Source organism: Pecten maximus, chromosome 8, assembly GCF_902652985.1.
Source record: "Pecten maximus chromosome 8, xPecMax1.1, whole genome shotgun sequence".
In the NCBI taxonomy this organism is placed as follows: domain Eukaryota; kingdom Metazoa; phylum Mollusca; class Bivalvia; order Pectinida; family Pectinidae; genus Pecten; species Pecten maximus.
In genome coordinates this window covers 20,600,144-20,624,882 of record NC_047022.1, presented here as the reverse complement: position 1 = coordinate 20,624,882, position 24,739 = coordinate 20,600,144, and the positions used below count along the sequence as shown (strand labels likewise).

General features: G+C 34.1%; 3 protein-coding genes across 3 annotated transcripts; 1 reads left to right on the top strand and 2 right to left on the bottom strand.

The window, feature by feature from the left end:
• The first annotated feature begins 1,175 nt into the window (after nucleotides 1–1,175).
• Nucleotides 1,176–7,610, top strand: LOC117332728 (tubulin delta chain-like). Its single transcript, XM_033891749.1, is given in 7 exon segments — nucleotides 1,176–1,280; nucleotides 2,182–2,226; nucleotides 2,228–2,302; nucleotides 2,751–3,064; nucleotides 3,440–3,681; nucleotides 5,066–5,230; nucleotides 6,201–7,610. Coding segments are annotated over 7 exon segments (1,350 nt in total). The 3' UTR covers nucleotides 6,605–7,610.
• Nucleotides 7,224–8,854, bottom strand: LOC117332730 (sodium- and chloride-dependent glycine transporter 1-like). Its single transcript, XM_033891751.1, has 3 exons — nucleotides 8,758–8,854; nucleotides 8,156–8,323; nucleotides 7,224–7,903 (listed from the first exon to the last, which is right to left on the bottom strand). Exons 1-3 carry the CDS (start codon nucleotides 8,824–8,826, stop codon nucleotides 7,721–7,723), a joined length of 420 nt encoding a protein of 139 aa, XP_033747642.1. The 5' UTR covers nucleotides 8,827–8,854; the 3' UTR covers nucleotides 7,224–7,720.
• Nucleotides 8,855–12,380: 3,526 nt separating this feature from the next.
• On the bottom strand, nucleotides 12,381–13,546 carry LOC117332458 (sodium-dependent proline transporter-like). The gene is made up of 3 exons (XM_033891372.1): nucleotides 13,431–13,546; nucleotides 12,995–13,098; nucleotides 12,381–12,541 (listed from the first exon to the last, which is right to left on the bottom strand). The coding sequence occupies exons 1-3, from the start codon at nucleotides 13,536–13,538 to the stop codon at nucleotides 12,412–12,414; spliced, it is 342 nt and encodes a 113-aa protein (XP_033747263.1). The 5' UTR covers nucleotides 13,539–13,546; the 3' UTR covers nucleotides 12,381–12,411.
• Nucleotides 13,547–24,739: the final 11,193 nt, after the last annotated feature.

Here is a 24,739-nt window from a genome sequence, read left to right as displayed (position 1 = left end):
CTTGCTCTCACTGACACAGGTAAGAGTTTTAAAGTCATCGCAGAAAAAATCCAGGTGCAGACCTTGATTGCATTTATCAATCTCACCTTATCCACACTGATCATTATAGCTGAATGTACATTGTTAAATTAATAACAACAGGTCTGTCCAAATAGTAGTGTGTTGTATTAGGCTACATGTAGCTCTGCCCTGGACGACGGACGGACAATTTCTGACAGATGGTCGTTGTAGGCAGGGTGTGAATATTCGTTCTATTGATTTGCACGTCACTCAATGTTTTTAACTCTCACACTTGACTCAAAATATGCTGCTATCATTATAATGAAAGGGTTCATATTCAGGCCTATTACTATTTGACAATAAACTATTTGGAATGTTTCAGATATATTTTTCATGTTGGTTGAAAGACTCAATGTCGAAATGTATGTATAGTTTCTCAAACATTATGATCTGTTGAAAACAACAGTAGACCGTTTTATATTGTCATAAAAAGAAACAAAAGTTCCATACTTTAACCTTACACTATTTTTAAAACGTGTCGAAAGCTTGAGATTGAATTCTGTTTTGAAAGTGGATAAATAATTAAATGCATCTCATAGAATTTAAACAATGCGATTTAGTTGACAAAATACTTTTTTTTTTCATTTTTTTTCATTTTTTTTTTAAATTTTGTTTGCAAACTGTATGAATCCACATAGAATCTAGTGGATTCTTACAGAAGTTTGCAAACAAACTTTTTTTCATATCCCCTATGAAACTGAAGAATAATTGACATCAACACATATAATTAATTTTTGAAAATAATATTATAATTAAAAACATGTTTTATGTACGATTTTACTGGTTTTATATGGGATTCTTTTTCTCTAATCAATACACGTCAATTGTCGTATTGTGACGTCACATTTTTCGCGGCATTCTCAGAATTTTTTTCATAGTGGTATGAAAAAAAAATTTCAACCAATCAGAAAGCCGCATTCTGCATACAAACAATGGAAAATTAATTATTTTTTTATAAATAAAAAAGTCATTTCAAAGTTTTGTGAAGCTTGATTATATGTTATAAAATCTGAAGTAGTATTGTTATTTTTTTTTATTCTCTTCCAGTTGCATTAATATGGTGCCAGATTTTAAATGGCTGCTAGTCATTTGACCATTTGAGCAAAGTTATTAGGATGTCTGTTATCACACTACAACTTGGCCAGTGTGGGAATCAGGTTGGAGGTCAGCTGTTTCAGACTTTCATCGAGGATGTTCTTACCAAACCTTCACAAACACAGGTAAACAGAGGTTGATTTAATACTCAATATTCATCAAAGGGGGTAAATCTAGGAACAAATTAGCCCAGAATTTGATAGAAAAATGATAAATATAACAAGGAGATTGTTACACCAGGGTCTGCTTCAACAACACCCTCCATGCTGATCTAGGTCAAATCCGGGTTAAATTAAATCCTCAAAATCTGAATTACTAAAAGAATAGTATAATAAAAAAAATTGTGATTTTTTTATGCTGAGACTGATGTCATTTTGCCAAATAATTGCAGTGAAACTGAACTGGGCTGGATGCCAGTGGCAAGGTAGCTCAAATTATCAAAGCTTCCACCTAGAGTTTGGAGGTCCTTGACTTGAGTCCTGGTCAAGTCATTGCATTTCCCCCTCTTCAATTTAGATTATTGTATCCGTCCTGTAACAAGGACAGGTGGATTTGATATTGCTTTACTCAAAGGGATTGACTTTTTCCAGGGCAATAGAATAGCATTTGATAGCATTTCCGCAGAACTGCAATACACTTGTTTGTGTTTTCTATCAGCAGAGACATATATAGATATATGTCTCTATCAGACATTGGTCTTATAGATGTTGTGCATAGATAATTCAATTCCTGGTTTACAAAATTGATCATATGTAAGTAGGAAATCATCAGTGAATATATAGTTTAAAGCCTATCTAACAAATAAATTACAACAGAATTACAAATGTATGTTAAATGATAGAATATATATCCTAATGATGATATCATGTGAGAATCAATACTGTCGTTATTTATAATTGCAATTAAAACCAGGAAACTACCCACTGATTACGGGGAATCTTTAATGTGGTGCTCCACTCTCTATATGTTAATGAATCATGGAACACATGTTGAAATAAAATTATAATTCAATCAAATTTTTTTCAGGTTCCTCCTGATAAAAACCAGACCTACAAAGAGGAAGTTCTGTCTCAGGTTTTTCTACAAGGATCATATCAAGGAAGGTGTCCCTGAGGCGCGGGCAGTTATGGTTGATATGGAGCCGAAGGTAATTAATTAATCAATTGATTAACTGTAATATAATTTCAATCTTTTTTGTGATACTAATTCTCCTTATTGTAGAAGATGATAACCCAGACTTGATGCTAATTCTCCTCAATATTGTAGATGATAGCCCAGACATGTTGTGATACTAATTCTCTTCAATGTTGTAGATGACAGCCCAGACACGTTGTGATACTAATTCTCTTCAATGTTGTAGATGACAGCCCAGACATGTTGTAATACTAATTCCTCTCAATGTTTTGGATGATAGCCCAGACATGTTGTGATTCTAATTCTCTTCAATATTTCAGGTGATATCCCTGATATATTGTGATACTTATTCCTCTCAATGTTTTGGATGATAGCCCAGACATGTTGTAATTATAATTCTCTTCAATATTTCAGGTGATATCCCTGATATATTGTGATACTTATTCCCCTCAATGTTGTAGGTGATAGCCCAGACATGTAGTGATGCGAAGAAGACAGGGCAATGGATGTATCCAGCCAAACAACAACTTTGTCAGCAGAAAGGGTCTGGAAACAACTGGGCACATGGTTACTGTATCCATGGTCACGGACAGGAGGTCAAGGTCATGGAAATGGTCCAAAGAGAGGCTGAGAAATGTGACAACCTTTCTGGCTTCTTGTCCCTGATGAGTGTGGCTGGAGGCACAGGATCTGGTGTAGGGGCATATATAACCGAGTGTATCAAGGATGAGTTTCCTCATTCCTTCCTCCTTAACCAAGTAGTTCTTCCCTACAGGTATGTACTAAGAGATATAAGTGTAAAAACTTTTCTGAATCATGTGATAAAAGTATCTTAATTTATTTTAACAAACAAATTTATTTCATAGCAAATTTTATGATAAGTTTTTTATTTCATATGAAAATTTTATAATACTTTTCTCAAAGTTTTAATTTTGCTCATCAAGGCTTGTAATAAAAATAAACTTTTTTTAAAAACTTGATTCTTAAAATTTGATGTGAAATTAACACTAAATAAGAGTCTATTCATATCAAAGTTTGTTCTATGTTACATTACTGTCTATATCTACTAGTAGTTTTATCTCTGAAAAGCTTCTTGAAAAATAATGGATGTTTTGGAAGTAACCATATTCTGTTTGCTGTTTGTTGACAGTATGGGAGAGGTGATCGTTCAGAACTACAATGCTGTTCTGACGCTGTCACATTTGTACCGTACTGCAGATGCCCTTATTGTCATGGAGAACGACCACATCCAAAAAATCTGTTCCCAATTGCTGAACCTCAAGAAGGTTTCTTTCCGTGACATCAACAAAGTGATAACACACAAACTGGCTAGTGTACTTCAGCCCGTGCTTGTAGACAAATATCCTGGATACTCCTGTCAGAACACACTTGGTAAGTCTTTTTTCAAAACATTGAGCTTTTTGTGTATATTACAATATCATTATAAAGATGGTCATTGGATTTGATATTGGTGTCTATGAAGAAATATGTCAAACTAATTTGACTTTACTACCTTGCAACATTATCTCTGTAAAAAGATCGGACATAGCTTTGACCTTTGCCCTTTATTTGAAGATCTAGTATAACTACTATTGACTTTTGCCCTTTATTTAAAGATCTGGTATAACTACTCTTGACCTTTGCCCTTTATTTAATGATCTGGTATAACTACTCTTGACCTTTGCCCTTTATTTAATGACCTGGTATAACTACTCTTGACCTTTGCCCTTCATTTAATGATCTGGTATAACTACTCTTGACCGACCTTTGCCCTTTATTAAAATGATTTGATACTACTTCTGTTGACATTTTCCTTTTATTAAAAGATCCAGTATTGTTTCTCCACGTGATAGTTCCCAATTAAAAAAATCTGGTATTTCCCTTTCCTGAAAAATCTTGTATAATATATCTGGTATAGCTACATTTGACCTTTGACCTTTATTTTAAAATCTGGTAGGATCTATATCCAAAGATCGTGTATGATTACTCCTGGCTTTTGCCCTTTATTAAAAGCTCTAGTTTAACTACTTTTGACCTTTGCCCATCTATCGAATGATCGTGTATAATTACTCCTGAACTTTGCTCTTTATCAAAAGCTCTGGTATAACTACTCTTGATCTTTGCCCTTTTAAAAAAGATCATCCATAACAAGTTTTGTTATCTGAAAAAAGAGGCATTTACCTTACTTTTGCCGTTTGTGTTTCAGAAAGCTGGTATATAATTAGTGTAGTCTCAAACGTTGTCATGATCTTTGTGATAAATGTTGTCACGCTAAATCTCCAACATCGAACACTTCAGATTGACAACAGCTCTAGGGATTGGAAATGTTTAACCTTGTCTTGGCCCTAAAATGGGACATAAAATAAAAATGAAAATACTTTGGTTAGTAACTATTATAGCCTGATAACCTTGTATGCTGCTTGATAAGGCTTACCCCAAGAACTCTATTAGTAGCATTTGACCTTTGATTTTAGAGAGCTGATATTGCCATCCTAGAGCTTTAAAGACCTCAATCTGTTGATAGGACGTTATGTTATACAATACCAAACCAGCCCTTATAGTATTACAGATGTAGTAATCATCTGAGTCGTTGCCTTTGAGTGCTTATGATTTTTCCTGCTGTAACAAGGGAACAGCTTGAATAGTGCTTATAGATTGTACTTCTCACGACCTTGGCCTTTAATAAGCATTTCCTTCCCTTTTACTTATCATTACTTTGTCATTTACTTGTAATGGCATTGACGTTTACTTGTCATGGCCTTGACCTTTGTTACAGGAGAGTTGATGGAACACTTGGTCCCCCACAATGACTACAAGTTGTTAACAGTAAAGAACATTCCACAGATGTCTGAGGCAGCCATGACATTCTCATCTTATCAGTGGCATGGCCTGCTCAAACACCTGAGGCAAATGCTTATAGCTGATGCTGCGATGGAGGAAGGTCAGTAAAGGTTGCATACTATACAAAAAGAAAACATGTCTGGTTTTGATTATATGCAGATTTATATCATCATCATTAAGCGAGTAGAGAACTTTTCATGCATTTCCTTACCTCTTACAACTGTTCTGTTACAATGATGTTTTCTTTTGGGACTGTAAAGTACGAGGGTCGATTGATACTCTGTGAGCCTCGTATTGAAGGAGGCACTCGAGGATGTTCTTTTTAAGTCCTATTATTCTCTGACTATATAAGGCCGTGTAACCAAGGACTGGTCTAATGTATTTAGTTTATATCGACGAGGTAGCACTCTAAAGTAAAGAAGACAAGCGGCTTTTGCAAAATGGACAAAATTGGTTAGTCTTAGGGTGAAAGAATCTGTCATTTCCATATGGCTGCCATTCACGATTGTGGTTTTAAACTGATTGAGCATCCGCTGTAATCACCTGATCCATCAGTCTTTCAGTTATTTCCAAAACTGAAAACAGCTATTTCAGACACCCATTTTGGATGACTTTCTGAACAGCCAAGAAAAGGAGTTCTATAAAAGTGGCATTGAAGCCCTTAAATACCGCTGGCGAAAGTGTATAGATACTGAAGTAAATTATGTTGAAAAAAGAATACAATATATCCGCCAAAATTTAAATCCTTCAATATGAGTATCACAACATATCAATCAACCCTCGTATATGCATGACATGGTGTTGATATTTATTTAACAACAACTTCTAAAGACAAATTATACTATCATCAAATTTTATAAACACTGTTGCTTGCATGTTTGACAGTAAATGAGCCTTAAGTCATGGTGTGTATTGATAGTTCTGCATGAATGTCTAAAAATCAACTTTAGAAAATAAAATAAGAAATAAACATTAATCATTAACGTCTGTATGATGGTGATTGTATCAACGTCTGATATTAAAAAGTGTTTTCAAGGAATTGAAATCAGACAAACAAAATCATATTTCAGGTATTAACTGGCAAGTCAAGCTTGGAGATGAAACTCCGCGGGGGACTAGTCGCCACAACCGGTCCCTTGCAAACTTCCTGGTGCTTCGTGGTAAGGATGCTGCATCTGCGGACACCTCCATGTTTGCTGATCCTTCCTTGTATGCCCCCTGGGTACCCCCAGGGGCTTGTCTCCTCACCGGAGCTCAGCCACGTCTTTTCGGTAACTATGAGAAGAGTGCTTCCCTGGTGTCCAACAGTCGGACACCTGTACGGACACTGGATCATATAGTGGACAAAGCTTGGAGTATGTTCTCCTCCCGTGCGTATGTACATCAGTATGTACGTCATGGACTGGCCGAAGAGGATTTCTTAGACAGTTTTGTGACTTTAGAACAAGTTATAGCAAGTTACAACAATTTATGACACAGAATGTTTTGTTCTTCATTGTAAATTATTCTGAAGCGTTTATCTTCAGTTATCATCTGTTTCCATTTTTGCATAGGCGTCATGCTTTGTATATTACCAGTTTATATTTATGATGAGTCTTCTATTACTGAACAATGTAGAAAATCTATACAGATAGAACAAAATGGTTATTTGAAGAACTGTCCTACTGAGCCTTTTCCTCAACAGTATTTCAGTAAAACATATCCATTGGAGGACTAAACAAATCAAGAAAATTTTGCATGGTTGATGTTTATGAAAATGCAGCTTATTACAGTTACAGTTTGAATTAGATCACATTCTTTGGTGGGTACTGGAATAGCCTTTAGAATTACTGTTAAGTCATGATTGCTCCAATCAATAAGTGGTCTTTATTAGGGATTCAGAATCATTTGCTGTTCAATATGAAAGTTACATCTCAATATATGCATGTAAATTTCAAAATATTTTATTGTTGACACAGCAAAGATGTAACAGTCCATAGCTTGTACAACGGGCAAAGCCCTATAACTCCTTCTTTCCTGATACTCGTATAGTTGAATAACACTTTGAATCAGTACTCTGTAAATTAAATTCAGGCAAGAAGATTATTCGTGTCTCGTGTCGTGTATTTCGTTTAATCGATGATAGAGAATACGAATTTTAAATGGCATTGCACAAAAGAATAAAACTATTAAATTGCTGAGCATGTGCTGTCGTGAATTTTGTACGTAATCTGCCATGGATGAGGCTTCATCTCCTTATATTGGCTCGGTTTCTATGACAGAAATGTTTAAATGGATCAGTTGAATATGTCATTTGCATTCTGTATCCGATTGAAAATTTGTTTTGAATTTACCTCTGCATGTACCCATTCATGCTACCTCAAACTCTCTAATCCATCCAAGGTGATTGTTCCACTGTACAGTGATCCACATTACTTTGATGAAAGTGAACAGCCTTTCATATCATCGACTCATTCAAAAATAAAAGGTGTATGTGTTTATATGCGTATATCATCTCATTGTTTTTCCATAATTTTAATGCTCCGACGTTGAAATTAGTGACGTTACTTGGAATTTAGATGTTAATTAGCACATTATACCCGTACATCACCTACAACATTGGTACAGAGTCCCCACAGTCCTTTATAACAATGCCACCTCGTCCTGTAAGATTAAACCAGAACAGTTGTTTCCAGGTAAATTCCGCTGAACGTTCCGAGTCTCTGTAGATGTCCTCGACATTCACACTGGCTGGAACCCACTGCATTGTGTGGCGTGCAAGATGTCTGATCCGCTGAAACGTAGACACACACATCGATCTGATAAAAACAAGACCTTTAATTATAATCCGATATTCTGCGTTCCTGTCAAAGTTTGAGGATTTGAAGTCTGACTTACTGGGCACGAATTAATTTGAACCGTACATGCATAAGCCGACTTTGGAAAATTAAGTTGTATTGGAAAAGTAATGCATTTCAAAAAGGAAATAAGGCTGATACCAAAATTATTCGTAAATATCGATAACACCAGTACATTACGGGCTTACCTGTCTAAATGGTCCATCTGCTTTCACTATGACCCAAACAGAATAACCAAGAGCTGGTAATAGGGAAGACATTGTAAAACACCATCCTATAGCCCGGGCATACACAGGGTAGTTATACTCTCCAAAGGACGGCGGCTTGTATGTAAAGACACTGATCACGAGGAGACACTGGCGGAAACAAAACCATCATTAATTAAGCATAATTTATTCCGAAAATTTCGGTAATTTTGCGGGAATCGTATTGCAGTTCAACCAACATAACTAATGTTTCACCCTGTCGAAACCAAAACTTATCAAATCTATTGCATGCTGCAAAGTCCTTCAAGTCGTCTTTGAAGGCAACTGCTATTATCACACCAATAGGTTTTATTGAAAAATACCTTTATTTTTAACCGTATAAACTTTAAGAATCGAACTGTTTTTTTTATTGGCAAAATCATAAGCGATGTTACACTTAACTTATTTATAAAGTTGTTTTATAGATTATGACACGGGACTATAGACATTTTGAATGATCTCATAACTGTTATTATTAATATGAAACTGTATTGCATTCATATATTTATGAACTAATGTAAGAGTGTAGTGATTACCTTACTTACCGTGAGAAAAACAGGCATAATAAACGCTGTACTTATACGGACAATGGCGGGGAGTGGTCGATTGAGCATCAGGCGGACGTCACGATCTATCCCTGTGTGTACCTGTAAAGTTTATTTGATTTTTCTGATACAGGGTTTAAACTTGATTCTCTTCATCATACTCCAATAAAGGTATATCCTCAATTGCGGCCAATCAAATGCAGCGTAAGTCTCGAACGATATATAATTTGATTAATGACTGATGATATGGTTTTTAAGGATTGTACAAAGACACGCAAATTATTAGCACCTTCCAGATACAGAGGAGCCAAAATGAATTCCATCTCATATTTGTTTCGTCCTTCTAGGACTTGTCTTCCATTGATGCTTAATTGATTTTAGGAGGCGACTAAACTAAAATCTGGAATAATTGATACATGCCATTTATATGTTGTGGAGTAAATAGGGTTATCAAAAGCGACGAACGATAGCATAAAGACGTACTCTTCACTGTCAATTAAAAAAAAACGTTCGAAAAAAACTGGTATATACTTACCATAAAACCAGGCAAATGCGATACACTCGGCCATACATATCAACATAACACTCCAGGTTCCTGTGTACCAGTCCACCAGCAGAAATATGTAGACGCCGGCCTATTATAACATAAATGAACAGGAGTATTAAACATTGAACTGTACTAAAATCAGCAGTGAGAAAAATAGTTTTAGTAATTTGTTATATTATCATAAGGACTACAGAAGACAAAAGATTATCACATTTGAAAACACATTTAGAGTAAAAAACAAACGGCACTGCACCATACAGTTCTTTTTTCGTTCCAGGTTAGTGATGCTAATGGAAGCTATGCCAAAATCTGAATGAGTAGTTGCAAAAGATTCATAATTCAATCATTTTCCTAGTTTAAAATATCAAAACGTTAAGTACATGTATTGTGTATATTCCGAACCGCGTCACCACAAAAATGAATTAAAATGCGGGGACTAACATTCCACCAGTAGTGTCTAACACTTGCAATCTCAAAGGATTATAAAAAAAGACACAAGATATTAGCATTTTTCAAAATTAATTCAGAGTTCAATCAAATGCAGAGGAATGGATTACACTGACAACATTCAGACGTTTCGTCCTTCTAGGATTCATCGGAGATGTCGGGAGATGTCAAATCATTACTGTATAATCTCAGGGATGTCTGACCAATACACCAAGCTCCCAACTCCAACCCGTTTCTCACTCTCTAAAATCACATGTTAACTAAGATATGAATAAAATGTGCAAAAAATAAGAAAGGTAACCTCTACAGATATATGAAATGAGATATATCTGTGAAGGTTATGCAAGTCAGTAAGCACAGCTGCACACCTTCAGTTTGTGCTGACTACACAATATTTAAGAGTTATTGAAGAGTTCTCAGGACAAGATTCTGCCTACAAACATAGTTAAAGGAACATTATTGCAATAAACGATAGGCGTAACCAAGATTGCTAAATATGCACAATTGTAATGTGCTAACTAAACAGGTCCATAATAACCCTAGATACACTGGTTTGTGATGACTATAATCCAAATAGTTTCACAAAGTTGTAATCAAAGCTGCAGAAGGCGTTGTACGGACATGATCCCGATACCAACAGACGGACGGACAAACTTATTCCAGTGTACCCACCCCTTTGATAGTCCTATGTGAGCCCTTCCGTATTTCTGTATGTAATGGAGTGTGTGGTTGAGGAAAGTTGGCAGTGGTTAATTTTGTTAATGATTAACGTATTAGGTTGTTGTTTTTTTATTTTACTTTTGACATTTTTATTCAGATTTTCGTCATAAAGTATTCACATGATCCAGAAAGAAAAAAAGACAACTTTCACACACACACTAATATACATAAACTGTATATACATATATAACTTGAATACAAAGTAGTTAGCTTAGCTATAGCTAATAGGTGTATAAAAAAACACTTGATAGAAGGCAGCATAATCAGTATAAAATAATGTGACAAATTAAAACCAACAAAACATGTTGATATTATCTGGCGCAAAGTCACTCACACAACCTATATATACATATGTAAGTTGATTAACAATTGTTATTTTGTCCCGCTTACTAAAGGAACATTACCTGTGTAGCATGCGGTAAGCCAAGCAGAAACATCACAATACTGACGACAGCCAACAGAGGAATCCTTCGATTGTTCAATAGTTTAGGGAACATTTCCTCTAAGATCATCAGAAATGGCTCTGTTAGTATCGCCTGTTAAATAATTACATAACAATGTTGATATTTAAATACATTTGAATATGACGCAACGGTTAAAATTATTATACAATTGCAATTAGATGACAATTCTTTAGCTTCTTCGTTTTTATCTAACCCCGATGTTTTGCATTTTAGATACTACTAAAAAGTATATCATTAACAAATAACTATTTACTTCTTTCAAAGATATTGTCCCAGGTAGCGACAAAACCAATCAAATATACATATGTCTTTAAATGCATATCTATATTGTTTACTGTCAAACGAATATCTGATATTATAGCTCTTCTTTCCGTATTATTTCTATTGCGAATTTAGTTTACTCATCCTTTGGCCAATCGGCTGTCAAGCAATGACCAATCAGAGTAATTAGAATCCATGTACTTAAAAATAGAGCAGACTGATAAAACCCTAAGAGCAAACACTATTAGGATGACATGTGCTATAAATACATGTACGTGTTGATACAAACGCTTGTTACCATGGCATCCAACCCCGGAAGTAGAATGACCAGGTAAAAGATAGCACACTAAGTTTGTGGCAAGTGGAAATAACTCAGGGCCTTGGGATAAGCTATGAATCCAATGGAAAAACCACCTAAAAACGCAAAGGAGAGTCATTCGTCAATTTTATATTTAAAGTAAAGTTTAGAAATAAGAAGAACGTATAAACATTTACTTATTTACGTATATGTTTAAACAAATGTAAACTTTAACTTTAACCTAAAAGGTATTCCGGACAAGTTGCAAAGCCTTTGGGTGTCCTGTACTGTTTTATATCCCTTCGGAAGCATCAACCTATCTTTCCATTGGTCGATACATTTATCACGCGATTTTGTTCTTACAAGGAGGGCTACAAAATAAATGCACGATTCTCGAGGCATACAGAAGACGGACGTATATCGGGAAAAGAATTTCCCCATTTGGTTAATGCAAACAAAATACTGCTTATCGTATGTTACATTATTGTTGTCCATAAAAACGCTTGAATCGCGATGTAAGAACGGATGAAACCACACAGTGGCTTAGTAGGCGCAATATACGTTGGCAACGAATTGGACATACGAAAACCTGTTGTGACGCAACTAGGGTCGTGTTAGCTAGAATGATTAATTTCTAAACAAAAAAACAAAACAAAATAAACATAGTAATTTTGGGTACATGAAAAATTCAGGCTTACGGACATTAGTAAAATATTCTATATGCGTTTTTTAACTGTCTAAAAGAAGTTATAACTTGTCCAGACGTCCTTTGACAGCTTCTACTTAATTACATCTAATATGTTATTTGTTATAAAACACAATTGCCTTATGTAAATAGCAATTTCGACATTGAATCACTTTCAATATGATTATTTGATATTAAGAAATAAAAGTTGCTTGGTATTTGACAAAAATAACTAGCCTGAGGTCATTAAGTCTGAGATAGGAACACCAATCTCCTCTGACATCACACCAAGCACCGAAAACACTATGAGGCCATTGACTAATCCGAAGGTCAAGGTCGCAGTTGTTGATATGGTAGCTGATCTGGAAGGTAAATTTATGCAATAACTATGAAAACTTCAGAAAGGCATTTCAATAATGCATTGCTTCGAAATAACAAAACATATGTCGAAACAAGCAAGTATTAGACTGTCTCTTGAATGAGTCAAAGTTTAAAACTGGATATGGCTTACAAATATATATATAATTATTAGACCTTTTTTTCAACGCGCTTGGATTTTCAAGAATGTGATATGGTAAGGATGGCAGACATTTTATCAAATCATTCTGATGTTTAATTGTATTGCAAAATAATTTTGGAATTTAAGAATAAATTTAAACATTGTTGGCTTCAATTATCGATGGAGCATGAACACTTCAAAATAAAAACACAAAGGAATAAAAAAAAAATACTCTAAGTACATCAAAATGAATGAATAAATAAATATTCGGGTGAAATATCTGCTACACAATTATTATCTTAATAATAAAACATACTGGAAGCAGTTTGTCCGGAATTTATTGTGTGCACCCATCATCATTAGTCCTCCCCAGCCTGGACCGAGAGTTAGGAACGTTTGAAATGAGGCCTCTATCCACAGCTAAAACGACATGATTTAGCCCTATTTGAATTGGTTAAAGCATCAAAGGACATGAAAAGGACGTCGCCTTTTTAACGTCGCGTTTGATTGACTAGACGAGCTATGTTTACTATTTTCTCTGAGGAAGTGTCATTTAGAACAAATCATAATACGTATTTTGTAATAAATGAACAATTATCTTATCAGGGAATAATATGATGGAATAGCAATAAACACAATTATCAATAACTTATTTCCATTGATATGGCTATAAGGCAAATGTACGTTAAATACTGTTGGAAACTATTAATTACAAAGTATATATCTATCATCAATTAAAAATGAAGTATCACCTGTGAGTCAGCAAACCTACTGAAGTCAGCCGATACAAAATACAACATCCCTTTTGTTGCCCCTGGTAATGTCAGAGCTCGGATCCAGATCACTAGGACTAAAACCATGGGTAGAAGTGCTGTTATATACAATACCTGTAAGATACAGAGGTTAATATTCCTGAGGACTGCAATGCAATACTGGCTTATAACAATAGAATGTTCATGTCAATAAATTTCCCTGATTTTCCTTTCGGATTTCTACACCATTGGTGATTATTATTACAATTACTAAACAGCTCCTGTATCCCACCTCGGTTGTATGTGCAGAAATCGATATATAATGCATTAATGAATATCGTTTAACTTACATTTAATTAAAGGTGATATTATCTTGTTATATCTGTTCTAAATACATAAAATTCCAACAATAACAACAATAAAATCAATAAAGTCCAATGACTAACAGTAACTAAGCCAATGTAGCATACACTTAGCAATCAATGGACATTTAAGCTGAGAGTGACTTTTACTACATATATCTCTTAATTGTGCATTTAATGCATGAATGATAAAGAATACCAATATAATCACGAAAATGTAATTCTGACTCAAAACTGATAAAACTGGATCATGAAACGAATAAAATATGCATATACATTGATATTATTGAAAAAGTAGGAAGAATAAGACCATTGGCCGTGTTCATGAAACTATTCTAACTCTCATACTTAACATGCATGAATTCTGTGCTTAAACCGACTTTCTTTAAATTCGTTAAAATCATGAACTTGCAAAATATTATCTCGTTTCATTTAAGTATATCCTATTCTTTTTCCAAATCATAAAAGATAGAGATTGAGTTTGAGCACATAATGTTTACTTACGGATGTGAATGATTTCATGAAAACGGGCCCAGGGTGTAACGAAAGGGTTAACGTCTTCTATGTCTGGGTCAAATCCAGGTTAAGTCACATTCCACCATAGAGATCGCAAGATTGGCGACCACCACGGAAGCATTAGAAAAATACCAAACAAAAATATTTCAGACTATTTGTTATTTTTTGTACTAAATTCCTTGATTGGTATTTATTGAAAAGAGTACTGTGCGTGTGAATACCTTTCCCATACTTGCGACGCTTTTTGCAATACTGGCGGCGGCGATAAGTCTGATAACGAATAGGTAAAGCACAAATATCAGGCTGACGGTTCCAAAGACATTAATCCCGTTAGATATTTTCAGAATCCGAAATCTGTTAAAGGAAAAAATCGGTCTATTCATTTGCTGTACACATTATCTTAGATAGCATTAAAAAGAGCTCTGCTGCATATAAATAACACAGCTAAGGCAATAACATAAACCCTTTTACTCAAATAGTACTTTGTATTATAATCAACTATTCAGAGAAAATGTTGATCAATGAATTTGGAAGGATATTTTATAGTGGTTAAATATAATTTTGTAGTTTTTCTGTGTAAATATGTTTAATCATGTATATTGTATAAACTTACAACCAAAACTCGGCCACAGAATCAACCGGGTGGTGAATGGTTCCGTTCTGGTCTGGATTTGTCGCCCAGGACGTCAGGTTCTTAAAGTAACAATCATGAATGTAGTATTAGGTAAAAAGAGATTAATCAGAACGACATTCCTATACAATTTTATAATGTTATAATGGTATTTACAGAAAACTTTTTTACTGAAACTAAATTGACGATGAAGTCAGGACAAACTTATGTGCTTGAAGATAACTGGAATATTAATTCTATTAGGGAACAACCAACCAATTGAAAAAAATAGACTTTTGAAACATCCCCTGTTTATTGAAAGTTGAGCCAGGGATAAAAGTTTGGCAGCCACTGAGTGGCTAGTATATTATGAAGTTCCAAAATAGATATGTAGCCTGATAGGTAACTACCCATATGTAATGTTGATATAAAATTCTGTAAGTCCAATTGATTAATTTCCCTCAAAAGTTCAGGTCATTACAAATAACAGGTAAAAATAAGATTTTGAAAATTTTCATTGCGAAATCCACCCATTTTCAAAATGGCTACCCTGGGTAAGGTTTGAGCTGAATGACCCAAAACCGTAATTTTCATATTGAATTCAAGAATTTTAATGATATCAAACAAAATGTTAACACTGAAGTCTATGGAAAACAAAAGCGTAGTCATGCCACTAAATATTAAAAATAATCAACAACATAAAGGCAAACAAACAATAGCTGCTTTATTTTAAAGTATACTAGATATATGTGATAATATGTGTTTTATTATGATAATCGTTAAGATAGTATGTTGATTACTGACAATAAATTCAATTGGAAATTCCGAAGGGAGTTGACTACTGAAGGAATTGCTATTCCCGTTTCAACATATCAAAAAACAGACAATGCATATTTCTTTATCACAAATTTTTGATAAAAAATGCTTAGCTTGACCGACACATTGTTAAGAACTAAACAGTTAATCTAGACTACATCCGCTATACACTAGTTTTAAGGTTTCTCGGGGTCCATTATTGTGTATGATAACTCCCTGAGCATGGGATAGTATTACAGTTAATCGTTTTTGTTTTAGGAGTTTTATGCAGCAGCCAGAGGCATCAGAGGACGGAACTGTTAAAATTTACAATTTAGTGATAATATATCTTAATCCTTTTGACTTTGAAAGATTTCTCTAAACAACATTATTTTTCTAAACTTATTTTACAACTTAATATTGATGCGATAATTCATCATTGCATTATTATGAAAAAACATGTTAAGGCGCTAAAATTAAAGTGCACTAAAATAAATATGCTAACAGTATTCTGACGAGTAGTGATGTTCTTAAATGACCTACACCTAGCGGAAGCAGCAGATAACAGAAGCATAATACGAACAAGAATATTATTTTTATATTCAGCAATGAGATAGGAGAACGCAAATCACAGAAATGAAGAACAGATAGAAAAATGATGTTAGTTAATTATGACTGTGTAATTGAAACTATACTTTACCGTCATGCTGTAGTTTCCAGTAAAATTGTACAAAGACATATTTTCAGCAATTGTACGTGCTCCCTCCCTGTAACATGCAGGGGTGTTCCAGTCATTGTCACAGTTAGTCCACGGCAGAACCGCCTTAAACGAGTTCACGAAATACTCTAATGCCCAGGCCTCCATGATGGCATTGTTAATGGCACTTATGCCATTGATGACTGCAATAGCGATTCCCATTCCTGTTGATGAGGCAATAAGAGCTGTATATGGATGTGCACGTCACATGGATCTGCACGTCAGCAGTAATCATACTATAATCCTTATTAGATCAGTCACGTTCAATAAAATGCATAATTGTAAGTTGATATTAAAGTTGTTTATTTTTGTTTTCAATTACTTTCAATCAGTTAATGTATAGTTCTATACTGCAGAAATAAGGTTGTGCCAGAAAGGGGAAAACTAAAGTTAAAAATGTGCATGGGTACGAAGAAAAGGTATGGTTCAACAAGATGTGTATTTATGCTGTTTTTCATACATGCAAAGTTAGTTCCACCCCAGTTATTGAAATTATGTATTAAGTTTCCAAAATATTGGGAAACTGTTTATTATATGAGATTAATTATTACCATGAGACGACTGAGTCATAATGACTTGCAGGTGTATGTCATAAATGTGGTCAGTTGAATAAAAATGAGGCCATCCACATAGTTATGTAGTGTAGTTCCACTGATAAATCAAGGTGCGAATTTTGGTGATATGTCATTAATATTACTAATATACTGTTAAGTGTATATTTTGACCAATAATTTCATGTTTTAATTGGAGGCGATTTGTCTTAAAACTTGCGTAACTCAGACGTTGAAGAGTTCCGTATGACGTCAGTTAAACTAATAGGGCACATTTACTATATATATGCAGATGCTTCTCAGATTCACTAATCACAAGGGCTTGCTACTGCTTGCTTGAACCATACACCCTAATATGTGAATAGCATAGACTTTGTGTAATGTATAACAAAATCTGTTAATCAATATTTATTTTATTGTGATGTTCTGTTATTTTTCTTTTTCTTTTTTTTTTCAGGTTCAAATATTTGTATTGCTCAAGAAAAAAATTGAAAACACAATGAGCTGCCCTCACGCAGGAGGGTATCCTTTCGACAAACCGAACAGTCATAGTCTAGAGATTAATATGCATAAATAGTCTATTATGTATTAATGTATCGCTTAGAATGGACATACAGTTTACCTCTTAGGAAATCCGTTTTGGATAATATTATTTTCGTTGGAGAAAATAATTAAAACTAACACGTTATATCGGATAACAAGCTATAATATAATGAAACGATTTCCGAATATCAGATTATTGCTTCAGTACGGAAATATAAATGGGCCTCTGTTTGTTGTGGTAAATGCCAGTTTACTTAATGGACCTATAAAAATGCCATTTTGACGACAAAGTCTATGTCGATTTGACTACATCTAACTCATCATCGGACATTCACGGTTGATTGCACGTTTCACTTATTACGTGTAGCGTAGCGTCGTGCAATCAACCGTGGGTATCGGACGATGTGTTTGTATTCAATCGTCTTATCAAGATATGATTTTAAGTGATAATATAATGAATATCAAGTTTGATAGAAAATTCAGTAATTATATCTTATAGAAAATATATTAATATTTTTTCGACAGTTTATATAGCATGCATTTACGAAAGTGCTACTAATATATAGGTCGGAACGGATGGTATCTACCCTACGTAGACCTATTTCACACCAATAAAGTCACAAACATTGTGTCGCTAGTTTGGAAATCTGTAGATAGGCACGAATGCTAATCAACAAAGCATGACAGGTCAGTCAACTACGTTTCTTCTCATGTTAACCAACGCTGCTTATCCTAGTCATACAAGGGCACACAGGTAAGGCTTTGGTGCAATAATTAGATTTTAATTAATTTAGTAATTAGATAATCGAGATGGTTGTAAATGTACCGAAATTTAAGTGGTAAAACTACAACTACAATATATTCGACGGTGATAATTAGATAAACATAAACAATTATGTTCCAACATATTTTTTACTTAAATTGCTGATGTCTATAATATGATATTTTCGCCTTAGTTCGTGCAGCGTATTTTCTGTTATTAATACCTCTCAGTAACGGGCAGATGTCCCAAAACCTCCAGGGTCCTTTGCCAGAGTACTGAGATAGAGCTATCTCAAGGAAGTACAATGGAAGTCCACAAACCAACATCAGTAGGATATAGGCGATAACGAAGGGACCTACAATATTAAAGACAAAAAGATAATCGTTATAGACGTATTAGCATCTTTGAAAAAAATGCTTTCGGGGTGGCCATACACATTAAAGTATCCTGTTTTGACTGTTGTCGCCCACTGTCAACAAGAAATTTATGGTTCTATGCCTACCTCCTCCGTTCCTGTACGTAAGGTACGGTACTCTCCAGAATTCCGGCAATCCGATGGAATATCCTAGCAACGCTACAACAAACTCAACACGGGATGTCCATTTCACGCTCACCGCATTATTCTCACTCATTTTATCACCAAGTTTAATTTCTGAAAATAGATGTTAAAAAATATAGCCAGGTGGAGTTTGTTCGAATACAAATTCACTTCTGCCATTTCATTTCTTAGTTAATTCCATTCAATATTTGCTTCACAACATCAAAATTAATATTCTTGTTAACATGATACAAATGAGACAAATTTATGACCTTGACTTCTACCTTCACCAAAAGAGATGATTCAGAGCGAAAGACCTGAAAGTAACTGTATGCATTTTGCTCTCCATATGAAAGTTTTTGAAATATTTGTACTTTTAATAACTAACAGGATAGTTATAAAAGCCCGACTACATGTTCACGTTAGCAGTTAGGATAATGTATGTAGAGGCTTTCATCTTTTGAATCACACCTATTCAACAAATACATCCCGAGAAATTACTACGAGTACTAGCTCGTCCAAATATGATGACCATTTGAAATGAAAGGCATTTTTATTTTAGGAACTGTATGCTAGTTTTGTTAAAAGTGATATTCCATTACGAATGACTTTATAAATATATATAATATATGAATATATGAATGTGATTCATCTTAATACCCTACCTATAGAAAAAACAGATTGTATTTCACGCGAAGCTGGTTTTAACTGACAAGTAAAAATGCGGGTGCGCACCGTTCATACGTAACGAATGCAGCATTCGGTGTTATATGTTTCATTTTGGTACAGGAACATATATATATAACTGATGTTTATGTCCAATTCATATAGAGGAAAGGGCTACATACCTGCTCAATTAGCGATTTGTGTCCTATGTAAACTTTGCTTCTCAAATTCAGCAGCCACAGTCGAAACTCTATTGCCGACACTACATTTTGCACGCATGCGCGTTGATAATTGAGACAGTTACACTGTATGTGTATAAAAATCTGCAACCTATTTACTTCTTATAGAATTTACGTATTATTCCATTTGAATTATGAATAGCGTTAGAACGAATGAGCGGTTTTCGTTTGCAGTTTTGACAGGCTGTTGATATCAGAATGGAGAATTTCGGCTGCACATTTGTTATATTATAGATGTATACCCAGACTTTTGTGCTTTGACATGCTCTGTTTGATTTATTACGAAATAAAATGTCGAAGATTTCATAAAATGTTGCATAGTAATTGCTATTTATATAATGCTTTGGTTTACAACACCAGGCCTATAAACATATGTAGATTGTACCTGTTGATTGAGACGCATGTTTCATGGTCTGATAATGATATATACCCACTTTTATAGTTAAAGCAGGTGTGAGTGAAATCGGAATCAATTTAGCATTAAACCATAAATTATATAACAATTCAGACCGCAACTTCTATTTTGGTTTGTTATCAACGCACGGGATAACATTTAGCGGGCTATTTTAGCGACGTGCAAATTATTTAGCTAACTTAGCTGCTACTATTAAATACATCAAAGTTATCCTATACATATTAACGTTACACGTTACACTCGTTGATATTGCACCACCAAGCATACAGTGTAAATGTTCTTACCTGGGTATTCACACAACCCGAGCCAGTGCTCCTACGCACTTACACGTGTGTACAGAGCCATACAAACATACTACAGGCGATTAAGTGACTGTAATGGAATGCTGTACCGTCTTATATCATTATAAAGAATTATCAAAATTTGAAATTTTACAAGATATTTGCATTCTCTTCCTCTTTACTCCTTATTGAAGAAAATCAGTAACTGAAAGTCGTCATCAATAGGTTTAAAAACCTAACCAGGCATAACACGTGATGGTGTGAAGTGTGGTGCGAATAAAAAATAAATATATCTTAACGTTCAATAGATACTGTACACACGTTTTTTTCCTTAAGCATAAATTTGGTGAAGGGCGACCTTTGACCTGTAACCTTGACCATTGGCAATAAATCTAAATAGTTGTAGAACTTGATGTTAGGTCTCAACAATTTAGAAAAAGTACAACTGCACACATTTGACACAAATACAATGTAAAATAACAGTTGCGCATCTGTGACAGAAGTGAATTGATTAAACAGCAACTTCACCCCTGTAACACAAATCCAAATCCCAGAAGTGATAAGAAACAATTCATTGAACTTCGATAGCAAATAAGTATAATACACATCTTATACGTTTATTTGTTAGTCTATGATGTTTTTATTGTTAGTGATGCATGGCTCGAACGAATCGATATGGACAGAACTGCGTTGTCAATTTTTGCCCTCGACTCACTCTTTGCTAAGTTCTTCATTGTTTCTTACAGATCACATGTGACATATCTAGAAATGTTGATTTTAAATGTTACATAATCTATGCATATCATCTACAGAATTGATACAGCGTCGTAATAGTCCAGTCTCGTCATGTAAGATTAAACAAGAACGTTTGTTTCAAGGTAAATTTCGCCTACCTTTCCGAGTCTCTGTAGATGTCATTGGCACTCATGTGCGTGCCGTATCAAATGTTTGATAGGCTGCAATCGAAGAAATATTTTTTTTGCAAATGTCAATTACATTATATTTTCATTCATTATTTTTGTCAAATCCGTCATACAGATAGTCCTGAAAAGCAGAATAATTGGCATGAATTATACAACTGGTAAACAATTACTTAACGGTGTGCCAGTGTTTGAATCCTCCACACCTCACCTTATCTACTCACAATGTAATGTTGATAGATTTAGAATGTCTTTGATACAAGTCAGCCTAAAACAGAGTTGTTGTTAAACCACACATTAAATATCATAAAAAAGTTTAAAAGTTTGTAGATTAACGACTTAACATGACAATGTCATTATGAAGGACTGAAAATAAGAATAGGCTGCTGTATATGTTTTACAATGCCGAAAGTTACATACGAATTCGCTATATTTCCTGAGTTTGACCCTCTGTTTTTATCTTTTGAATTCAATGAATCATTAAGTAATTTCACGAGGAAATTCAATCGTTACTATTCACTACTTAAAAGTCTATATTTAGGACGCTGTTAATGCGTTATTGATGTCAATGCTATTGAGTAGATATATTTCTATATCACGAGTGCCATTTTCGAGATGGTGGTCTCGGCGCTGTGACATCTTTACTTTAACGTTCAAACCTAACTGTTCGAAATTATAATGATAAACAGTGGGATTTTAAATGGATTCCTCTATTCTTGTCATTTTGTTCGAATCATTATATAACATTTATCTAAGTAGTCATCAATAATATCAGTATATAAGTATACGGTTAAACAAACAAAAAAGCAAATAAGGGAAAACAACAACAAAAATAAAAAAATAAAAAAAACAAAAAAAATAAACAAAACAAAACAAAAACAAAAAAGAAAACAAAAGAGAGAGAGAAAGCCAAAACAAATCTTAACAAAAACGAACAAATACTACTAATAAGAATTTGTCAGCAAGGAACTTTTATACACATGAAGAATGAAGACAATCAAGGATATCAGCCGGGATGGAGGGGTATTGCCCTCATGATTGGATAATTATTTTTCTCCCATTATGCACCTTTACATTTACGCATCATCCAGTTGATTAAAATAAATAAATAGATAAAAAATATTATAATGCAAAATACTTTTCCCTGGGGGTCAAAATACCAAACTACACCGGTCATATCGAACGAAGATCTCTGGTCGGCCGAAACCAACTGGTGACCTAACGGAGACTGAATGGGGGCCGGGCGCTAGCTAGCGGAACGATTCTTATGTGGATTTTTAACCGTAGTTATAACTGGATTTTCTTTACGTCGGGGCTAACTTCTTTTGTATACTTTAATCTACCCATATATTCTACTATTATAGTATAGTGGACTTTAAACTCATAACACAAAATCCACCATCAACATTTACCATCAAGTTTCTCAAGACTGCACAAATGAAAAAAGAAAATGTATGTATATAGATTATCGTAAATAGACAAATTAAATACTGAATACATTACAATTGCGTGATATAGCTGTTTCGGTTAGATTATTTCCGATAATAAATTTGTGTGTATATACTTAATCTGTACCACAATACAGAGAAGGATTTAAACTGTATCTACCTACAGACCTTAACATCAAGCTGTCTGATATACAAAAACCCTATAGATATTAATAATCATGGTAAGAGGAACCAAAGTGTTAATACATTAATTAATGTACGTAGGTAAATATGGTCATATTATAACCACTCGTGTAATCAAATACATCTTTAAATGGCAAAAAAGTTAGTTATTGTGATAGAAATAGCTATAAAATGGGTCACATTTACTAGTAAAACTTTGAATAAGAAGAAACCAGGTTAATTGTTTAATGAGTTAAAGCTGATACGGGTATTTGTAAAACACGTTTACGATGAGCGAGTTTGATATCTTGAGTAGAGAAATTCCGTCATTTGATGTGATATATCAATACAAATAACCAGGTTTTTCTGCATTTACTGACAAATTCATGCGTCGATATTGAAATTCTTCAGTAGGATTTTTTTTAATTGCAATTGATTTAATTCAAATTAACAGATGTTTTCCATAAACCTTCTTATCGACTAGACGTCTAGAACGTTTTATATATATATAATTGTAATCAGGGTATGTCGTTCTGGAAAGTAGAACATCATGGTGATTTTTTTTAATTTCCACTTAAGACAAAATGTTTTATTGTGTAATAATATCGGCTTCAGACTTGATATATATAATAAACGGCTGATGAGTCTTTACTTTGTTTTTATGTTTGCATTCATTAGGTCTTCTGGTGTGCCCTCACGACGGTCAAAACATTTTAGTAACTTAACACTCCATACATAAAGTGTTTCATATCCAAATAGAGCATAACAGCCAACAATGATCGGGAAAACGTTATGGATAATTGCCTGTTTTTCAATACGAGGGGGTATTGTGCAGCGGTAATAGGCGGGATTATATTATGGTTGCTCAATGAAATGAAGCACTACTGACCTGACTTGACAAGACTTCTTTATATATACGATCTCCGCATGTCAGAAGGTAAAACATTCTAAAGGAAGCGGGTGAGAAATAAACTTACAGGCAAGGTGAGTGAACAGCTAGGTAAATTTTCTGTACAGACTTAAGTATTTGTAATTATGATGTATCTTAATGATTTCCTTAATCTTGAAAATATTACAAACATGGAATTAAAACAATATGTAACTTTACATGACATATTTAAAAAGTCAGTAAAAGTCTTACAATTGTTTTGTTTTAAAGTCATGATTGTTTTCCCTGAAAGAAATGTATTTCCTGTTTTCAGGGAAACGACTCGCAAGGTGAATGAACAAATCGGAAAAAGAGCATTACGTAATTTTATTTTTACCTTCATAATTGTAATTAAGTAGTCGTTGCAGATTGTTTTCCATGTACTCATTGATTACCTAACTATGTCTAATATAAAAGCCGCCTTTCCCACGTAAAATCCAGGATTAAAGAAATTCCCATACGTCTTTTCTTCCTAATACTTTATATTATCGCAGATCCTATGCATTTAAATTTCATTTTAATGGTTTTAAGAGGAAGCAAACCACATTGCAACTGACCAAAGCCGACATTGTTGTCGGTGATATAATTTTACCATTATAATCCTTATATTGAAAATAGAATAAATGGCGAGAAAGTCACGTCTGAATATTTATCTATACGAATTGAATCAGAATTGTAAATATACTAATTGAATTTAAGTCAGTGAATTCATAGCATGTTTAGGTGCAATTTTAAAACTAATTATAGTCTTTGACCTGATTAAAGACTTTAAAATTCTGAAACGTATGTACACTACACGCACATGTTCTATTCAA

What these genes read in the sequence shown, in the direction of transcription:
- LOC117332458 (XM_033891372.1), bottom strand. Translation starts at nt 13,538, where the DNA reads ATGGTTTTAGTCCTAGTGATCTGGATCCGAGCTCTGACATTACCAGGG. An exon ending in GTAGGTTTGCTGACTCACAG is followed by an intron (nt 13,099 to 13,430) that starts GTGATACTTCAT and finishes ATGTCGTTTTAG; the next exon opens with CTGTGGATAGAGGCCTCATT. An exon ending in TTCCGGACAAACTGCTTCCA is followed by an intron (nt 12,542 to 12,994) that starts GTATGTTTTATT and finishes TTTACCTTCCAG; the next exon opens with ATCAGCTACCATATCAACAA.
- LOC117332730 (XM_033891751.1), bottom strand. Translation starts at nt 8,826, where the DNA reads ATGCTCAATCGACCACTCCCCGCCATTGTCCGTATAAGTACAGCGTTT. An exon ending in TTATGCCTGTTTTTCTCACG is followed by an intron (nt 8,324 to 8,757) that starts GTAAGTAAGGTA and finishes TGTTTCCGCCAG; the next exon opens with TGTCTCCTCGTGATCAGTGT. An exon ending in CAGATGGACCATTTAGACAG is followed by an intron (nt 7,904 to 8,155) that starts GTAAGCCCGTAA and finishes TCTACGTTTCAG; the next exon opens with CGGATCAGACATCTTGCACG.